The sequence below is a fragment of the Mus pahari genome, chromosome 13, assembly GCF_900095145.1.
Source record: "Mus pahari chromosome 13, PAHARI_EIJ_v1.1, whole genome shotgun sequence".
In the NCBI taxonomy this organism is placed as follows: Eukaryota; Metazoa; Chordata; class Mammalia; order Rodentia; family Muridae; genus Mus; species Mus pahari.
Window position 1 is genome coordinate 25,564,802 of NC_034602.1, and position 8,190 is coordinate 25,572,991.

General features: G+C 50.1%; 1 protein-coding gene across 9 annotated transcripts in view; it reads left to right on the forward strand.

The window, feature by feature from the left end:
- Nucleotides 1–5,758, forward strand: part of Osbp2 (oxysterol binding protein 2) — a 161,869-nt gene extending 156,111 nt beyond the window's left edge. For 3 of the 9 annotated variants that reach the window (XM_021210717.1, XM_029545302.1, XM_029545303.1), the window contains 2 exons: nucleotides 3,836–4,062; nucleotides 4,267–5,758. In XM_021210717.1, the coding sequence (XP_021066376.1) occupies nucleotides 3,836–4,062; nucleotides 4,267–4,409 (370 nt within the window). In that variant the 3' untranslated portion in view covers nucleotides 4,410–5,758. Of the gene's footprint in view, nucleotides 1–3,835; nucleotides 4,063–4,263 lie in introns of all 9 variants that reach the window. The other 6 variants (XM_029545298.1, XM_029545301.1, XM_029545304.1 and 3 more) reach the window with 3 other exon arrangements.
- The last annotated feature ends 2,432 nt before the right edge of the window (nucleotides 5,759–8,190 follow it).

Consider the following 8,190-nt stretch of genomic DNA (forward strand, 5'->3'; position numbering starts at 1 on the left):
ACACACACACACACACACACACACACACACCAGAATGCTGAGGCAGTAAGCCTCCCGTAGTACTTTCATTCATTTTTCACTCACACACACACACACACACACACACACACACACACACACACACACGGACAACAGGACGCCGTAGCACTTTCATTCACTTTTCTCATTAAAAGATACTTGTCAGGGAGATACTCGAGAAGCAGAGACGGTGATAGGAAGTTTATGGCCAGCTGCTACACAGTGAATTGGAGGCCAGCCTCAGCTACATAAGACTCAGGCTCAAAAAAAAAAAAAAAAAAAAAGCATGAAGAAAGGGTACATGAACAGAGGGAGCAGGCCCACAGCGCCTGTACCTGGCAAAGGGTTACTACTAAGAACAAAAACAGAGCATTGTGATACAGCCTTTAATCCCAGCAACTCAGGAGACAGGAACTCAGTTTGAGGCCAGCCTGATCTGCTGGCCAGGATCCTAGCCAGCTAGAGATGTAGAGGAAGATCCTGACACCATGATGTGTCTCTGTGAAGGGACAGCTTATACAAGAAAGCATTTCATTGGGGGCTTGGTCCATTATCACTGTGGCAGGGAACATGGCAGGGAGCACAGATGGGGAGAGAGGAGAAAAGAGCAGGAGAGGAAGATAGACTCAGCCTAGCTTACACTTTTGAAACCTCACAGCCCACCCCCAGAGACACACTTCCTCCAACAAGTCCACACCTCCTAATCCTTCCCAGACAGTTCCACCAACTGGGGACCAAACGTTCAAACACAAGCCTATGCATGGGAGCGTTCTCATTCAAAACACCACAAGTCTACTGTTTAAAAACGAACAGACAACAAAACAAAAACAAGACCCCAACTAACCAAATAATAAATATTTTAAAAAAAGAAAGAAGGAAGGAAAGAAAGAAGGAAGGAAGGAAAGAAGAAAGAAAGAAGGAAGGAAGGAAAGAAGAAAGAAAGAAGGAAGGAAGGAAAGAAAGAAAGGGGGGCTGGGTACCAGGGTACTTACCTATGATTCAAATATGGAGGGAACTGAGGTTCAGGGGCAGCCTGACCTACATAATAAGACCCTGTTTCAAATCAGAAAGAACACAGAAAGAGGAAAGAGGGCTGGAGTTACAGTGATAAAGTGTGATTAGCATTTAAGAGGTCCTGGGCCTAATGCCTAGCACCCACAATAAGTAAGAGTCTTTTATCATGAAAATAATTTAAGAGGGGGAGCAGTAGCTCACAGCTATAATCCCAGCATCCTGGAGGCAGAGGTAGGCAAGTCAAACCAACCTGAGCTACAGAATGAGATGCTGTCCCAAAAGACAAACAAACTAGGACCTAAAAAGGTGTCTCAGAGTGCTCTCTGCTCTTGCAGAAGGCCTGAATCCACTTCACAGGACCTATGTCAGTGGCTCACAGCCATCTGTAACTCCAGAACCCAGGGGAGCTGATACCTTCCTCTGGCTCCCTTGGGTATCTGCTCTTACATATGCAGGGACTCACACACAGATATATACTTTAAAAAAATAGAAATAATAATTTAAAATTAACACATAAATAACTTTGGTTCAACAAATATAGCAAAAATAATCAATGGGGAAATGCGCCAAAGCCGTGGCTAGAATTTCACAGCAGACCATCTGACTGGTGTGAAAAACCATCACGCAGGTCAGTGAACGCAGCTCAGAGGCAGAGCTCTGGCCCAGCGCACACCCAAAGCCACAGCAACGCAGCTTTGTAAAAAAGCATAATACAGGCCGGGTGTGGTGGTGTACACTTTGATCCCAGCACTCCAGAGGCTGAGAGGCAGGAGAATGTTTGTGAGTTCAAGGCCAGTCTGGTCTACCTAGTGAGTTCCAGGACAGCTGGGGCTCTGTAGAGAGTCCCTGTGTCAAAAAAGATAAATACCCCTAACTGGGAGCCCCCTAACTTGGAGCCCAAAGCACCGCAGGCACCAGTTTTGCATTCATTTGATTAGCAAATGAGCATTCTCCAAGTTGGAATGTGCATTGGTAGAGCCCATCTGAAGAACAACCCCCCCCCCACTCCCATACCCTCAACCCACCCAACCCTGCATGCTAGTCTCCTGTAGATAGAAAAAACAATCTGTTTGTTTGAAGTCCAAAGAAGGGCACAGCAAGCAGTTAAGCCTGACCTCTGAATTCCTCCCAAATGACACTAATAGTGAACAGAGCAAGTACACACACAATCCTGTGCTCCACCACCTTTAGGTTGTGCTTTAGGTATAGCTGAACCACACATGTGTTTCCTTTAGCCGTAAGTCCCATCCCCAAGATAGCTTATTATGTACAGACCATGCTCCCAATTCCCCGGCATTGTGGATAAGGATGCAGCCTGACATAAGTGCTTCAGTCTAGGTATAAAGTTGGGAGAAGTTTTTAAACTCCCAACTAATTACAAAACATGTATCTTGAGAAGAAAGTAGGGAGTGGGGCTGAAGTGATGGCTCAGCGATTAAACATCCTTTAGAAGACAAGGATTCGATTCCCAGCACCCACATGGCAGCTCACAACTGTAACTCTAGTTCCAGGGGATTCATGGCACTAGCCATGCGTGTGTGTGTGTGTGTGTGTGTGTGTGTGTGTGTGTGTGTGTGGGCATACACATGCAGGCAAAATACCCATACACATAAAATATGTTTTTTAAAATTTGGACTAAAAGGATGTAAGGGTCCGTCCACAGAAACACTAACCAAGCAACTCCCCTCCACACACACACACACACACACACACACACCAGAGCTGGAGGATGTGACAGAACTACAGCAAAATTTAATGACCAAGGTGGGGAGCACCGATGGATGGTGAGAACCGCAATGGTCACTAGGCACTCGATTCCAGTTTGAATAGATCTTATAACCTAACAGCACAGCTCCAACATGCAGATAGCATGGGCTAATAGATAAAAACAAAGGGGCCACTGTACAATCAACATGGGACATTTTGATATGCTGTTCTGAATTGCGGGAAGGAAAGCAAATTAAAGCAAGGGCTTCAAGTCTGAACAGCAGAAACCACTAGTTAGCCACAGAACACTGCTGCCCAGCTGCAGCAAACCCACGTGGGCCATATGCAACTGGTCCATAGGCTGGACCACTGGACACATTCCAGAGTATGTATGAGGGGAATCTTTTGACTTCAGAGCAATTATGCTAGAGAAAAAGAAAAAAAGACTGAAGAAGAAAACAAAAAACAAAACCCATGGTTATCCAGACATGAAATATGCTTCAAACTAATCGGTAGGGCAGAGAAAACAGTATGAAAGCCAGCCAGCCAGTGGACCTTGAATGATCACTGCACCTTGGTAAGCGCTGGGACTCGGCTAAAGTCATATTTGGAGTGATTGACATGCAGCGTTGAAATGCAGATCACATCAGAAAAACATGAAATAAAAACAGTGAGCTAAGTATCTACCTCGAATCAGAACACAAACAGAAGAACCAGTTCCAGCCAGTAGGAGGGAATATTGTGCATAATAAAGCAGAAAACGGCTAAAGAAGGGGCATAGTTTTATCTCCAACCAATGAACACACAGGCAGCTCCGACCTGGGTGTTCAATATAGGCAAGGCGCTGCAGCCAACATGCTGTGCCTGGCGCTCAGCAAACCAGAGTAGCAGGGGAAAACATTATGAGACACAGATGAAAAGGACAAATCCCCAGAGAAGTTCAGTGTAGAGAAGCTGCGGGTGGGTGAGAGTGTGCCAGGTGAGGGCGTGTCTACCCAGCTGGTGGGCTCTCCGGGCTACGTTCCTGAAGGATGAGCAGGAGCCCGTGAGGGAAGGGGCCACCCGGGTCGCTCACACTGCCGCGTTGTTGCCACAGGGAGAACGCAGAGAACATGTACTATTTCTCGGAGCTGGCCCTGACCCTCAACGAGCAGGAGGAAGGCGTGGCGCCCACCGATAGCCGCCTGCGGCCGGACCAGCGGCTGATGGAGAGGGGACGCTGGGATGAGGCCAACACCGAGAAGCAGCGACTGGAGGAGAAGCAGCGCCTGTCCCGGCGACGGCGGCTGGAGTCGTGCACGGCGGGCTGCGGTGGGGAGGAAGGTGAGCGCAGAGCAGAGCGTGGCATGGACCGGAGTGGAGGTGGGGGGATGGACGGACACTGACCAAGGGAGAGATGGGGGAGGGGAAGGTGAGGCGGGTAATCTACGCGGGGGCGGTGGGTGGAAAGGTGAGGAGGGGGAGGTGAGCCCCGGGGCATGGCCAGGCAGCAGGTAACTCACCCGGCCCACTGTACCTGCCCAGCAGAGAAGGAGTCAGATGGCTATGCGCCGCTCTGGTTCGAGAAGAGGCTAGACCCGCTGACCGGGGAGATGGCCTGCATTTACAAGGGCGGCTACTGGGAGGCCAAGGAGAAGAAGGACTGGCACATGTGCCCCAACATCTTCTGAGACACTCCTGCGGCAAATACAGGCGTCTGCACTGCCTGCCAGCCTTTTCTTTAATGCACCCAATTTACTACACACATGCTTTCGAAAGGGTAAGGGCTGACCTGGGTTCTTGCCAGCCCCCAGGTTGCCGGGTCACCTGTGCCCGTTGTTATCATTGACTTGGGCCCCATGGGCACCCTAGTTCCCAGTTACCATAACTCAGGCCGGCTGGCCGGGCCATGGGCTGCCCAGGTCCCTAACCCCAACCCAGGGAGGAAATATTTCCCCTCCCACCCCCGCTAGGGAGTCTCTTTTGACTTTTTTAAGAAAAAAAAAAAAACTTCATTTCTTTCCAACGATGAAGTTTAGTAAATATTTTTAGCATATCACTTAAAAGACTCACTTTCCAAGTGTTTGTTCTTGCCACATAACTGTCCTGGCAAGAAGCCCTTTTTTAAAAGACGTGAGGAAGCCAGGCCCCTTTGAATGGGGAGCACTTTTAACACAGCCAGGCTTTCTATCTGGACTGTCCAAGCTCCAGGGACGCAACACCGCGGAGGCAGCAGGAAGCCTAGCTGGCACCGAAGCATGGTGTGCAGAACCCGCAGGGGGAGCAGAGGAAGGTAGAAGGCAGCCCCCCCCCAGCCCCCGTGCCAGGCCTTGGCCGTGCTGGGACAGTACCCCAGAGAGGCCAAGAAGGGCTGTAAGGCAGGGCCCTTAGGTGCTTCCTGCCCAAGAATCAGGCCCCCAAATCAGCAATAAGGAACAAACCCTTCATTTAGCCTGGGCTGGTGACCCAGGCAGGCTCCTGACACCTGGCCTCCCTCCTGCCCTTAGGCAGCATCAGAGTGCCTCTCCTCAGCACTCCTGACATCTTTATTTGCCTAATTTATATATATGATATACAAATATATATATATAACATAACTATTTTGCTTAAATTTCTATGATACGTGAAAGTGAAAAATGATGAAGACAGGCATGCCTGTCTGAGTTTGGCCTTCTGTCGGCCCTGCCCTCTCATTGTCCTCCCGGTGGCTTCTGCCAACCTTAGACATGAAACCTGTCCCTCACACCCTCAGCCTCCAACCCATCTCACTTCAGTTTGATCTGGAAAGTTCCTTGCAGGGCCTTTCTTTCTACTCCAGGCCTAGTTTTGATTTTTGTTTTGTTTTGTTTTTATTAAAAAAAAAAAAGAGAGATAAAGGGAAAACACCACGTATGAAATGCCTTACAACGCCCACTCTAGAGAGGGGTGGGGAGGGGGAGGGCACCTGGTCTCCCTCAGAGCTGGACTGTACCACTTCCCAGCAGGCGTGAGCAAACACCTTCTGACCACAATAAAACTCTTGGTTCTGGAGTTTTCCACAGCCCTGTTGCAGAGTCTCTGTCAGTGGCTGATGATGGTGACAGCCATATGGGGGTGGGGGTGGGGCATGGAAGCACAGGGCTTTATTCTGCTCAATTCCTAAGCCACAAGAGGTGAGTCTGGAGGGGGAGGGGAAGACATGATAGGACAGAGGGAACACCAATTACTGACCCAATGAAAGGGCAACCCTGTGACACCATAGCCATGGTCCCAAATTAAGCCCAGATAGGCCCACAAGCTACCCAGAAGCCACCAGCAGCACCTATTGTTCATTCTTAGACACATCCAGGTAGAGGAGGCGAGGCCATGGACCCCCCCCCCCAGCCCTCTATAAAGACTGGTGAGTTCCATGCTACCAGACAACTGTGGTGTAGGCAACACCTATTGTCCTGTTGCCAGGCAACTCAGATCACTGGCTTCTGAACCAGGGAGCAGAGAGACTGGAGGCTTGGCCCCCTGGCTCCACCTCCACTGTCTAGACTTCCAGGCAAGGGGAGTGGAGGTGGTGGGGACTGCAGATACCAGAGCCAGGACATTTGCCTTGAATCCCAGCTCCACAGGCTCTGACCTGGCCCCACAAAACACCATCCACCCTGGGATGGACCTGACTCAAAAGGGCAAGGGATGGGACAAGCCGTACTGGGCACAGTCCAGAAAGGACAAAGGCCTACACACTGAAGCCAAGAGGGATCCAGAGAATCAGGAACGGAGCAGTAGAACTCTGAACAGCTAGCAGTAGCAACACATGTTCTAGAAAGATTGACCTACGCTCTGGTTCCCTGTACAAAAAAAAAGCCCTCTGAGTAGGAAGTGTAACTGTAAGCAAGAGGCAGGGCTCATATGGTAGCTGAACTGATAGGGTTTCGGCAGCGGCAGATTCACTCCCAGTCAAGACCTGAGATCACTGAACCATGTGGGATAATAAAAGCAAATTAAGGGGCCTGGGGAGGGTACTTACTGTGCAGGCATAAGGACAGGAGTTTGGATCCCCAGGCAAGTATGGCAGCCACACGCAGTCAGGAGACAGACAGGTGCGGGTGCCTGTGTAGGGCCAGCAGGCTGGCTAGCTAGACTAGCTGATTGGCGAGCTTGAGTTCAATTTGCAAAGTCCTCTCGACCAAGTGGACTGCCCTTGAGGACGGTACGCAGCACCAGTGTGGGGCCTCTAAGGTATGTGCATGCATTCACACCTACAGCTTGACAAACACGCACCACAGTCCAGTTGACGGGTGAGATGACAGATTAAACTGGTACAGCATCAGCACAGAATATACGCTTGTACCATAAAGACACAGAAAGGAAGTGTGCCAGACACCCACGAGGTGACAGGGTATGGGAGAGATTGTCTGGTACAGAGAAGTCTGCATCTGTGGAGGCACAGCAGCTCAAGGGGAGGGGAGCCGGAAGCCGCCCCAGACGCACAGAGTGCCAAGTGCCACTGTGAGTGGGGTGCAGGCCCGGCAGCAAAGGTCTCCACAGCAGTGTGGGCACTCGATAGTGAGGTAAAGGGCCAAGGGTGTGGCGGGTGTGAGAGCATCAGGTGACTCAAGAGAGGGCCACCCATACCACAGGCTGCTGGTTCAAACAGGCTAGACAGTACTCACACTCTCCTCCAGCCTCTCCTTTTCATTCCGGCCTCCCCTTTCCTTCTCTAGTGTTCTGTCACTAAGTCCAGGCTGGCCCAGGCATAGGGATCTCGGAGGCCTCCCAAGACCTGGGTATGCTGTACACCTTTTGACTGCATAGCCACAAGCCTCTCTGTTCAGAACCACAGCTGCCTCTCCCCCCCCCCCTGCTTTGCCCATCCCCCTTCTCTGTCAAGCTAATCCCAACCTCTAGTCTCTCTCTGAGCTTTGTCTTCCTTTCCACTGATACCCAAAGTCACTAAAGCAGTTATCACATGACCATCAGTGACCCTTTCTTCCTAAAATGTCGGTGTTTATGGGGGACTCCATGTTGTGCTCTCTCATACCTTTAACAGTGACTGGTTTTTTGCACATAAAAAATGTGTGCCCTTTACCCTGACCACATGTCTAGCCGTGGAAAATGTTACCAGAACAACTCAGTCCATCTTTAACCGTGCAAATGCTCTCTCTGAAAGAATAAAAGCAATCTAAAAATATTTTTTAAAAATGACCCCAACCAATGACTAAACCCAAGATAATCAAGCTAGGCAGTGGTGGTCCGCACCTTTAATCCCAGCACTCAGAGGGCAGAGGCAGGTCGGTCTCTGTTAAAGGCCAGCCTGGTCTACAGAGCAAGTTCCGGGACAGCCAGGTCTACACACAGAGAAATCATGTATTGGGGGTGGGGGGAGGACATGCAAGTCCCAGTGCAAAACCACAAGCAACAACAACAACAACAACAACAACAACACAGGCAACATAACACCCATAACCCTACAGCGGTGGCCTCCACCAAGAATGACTTGAT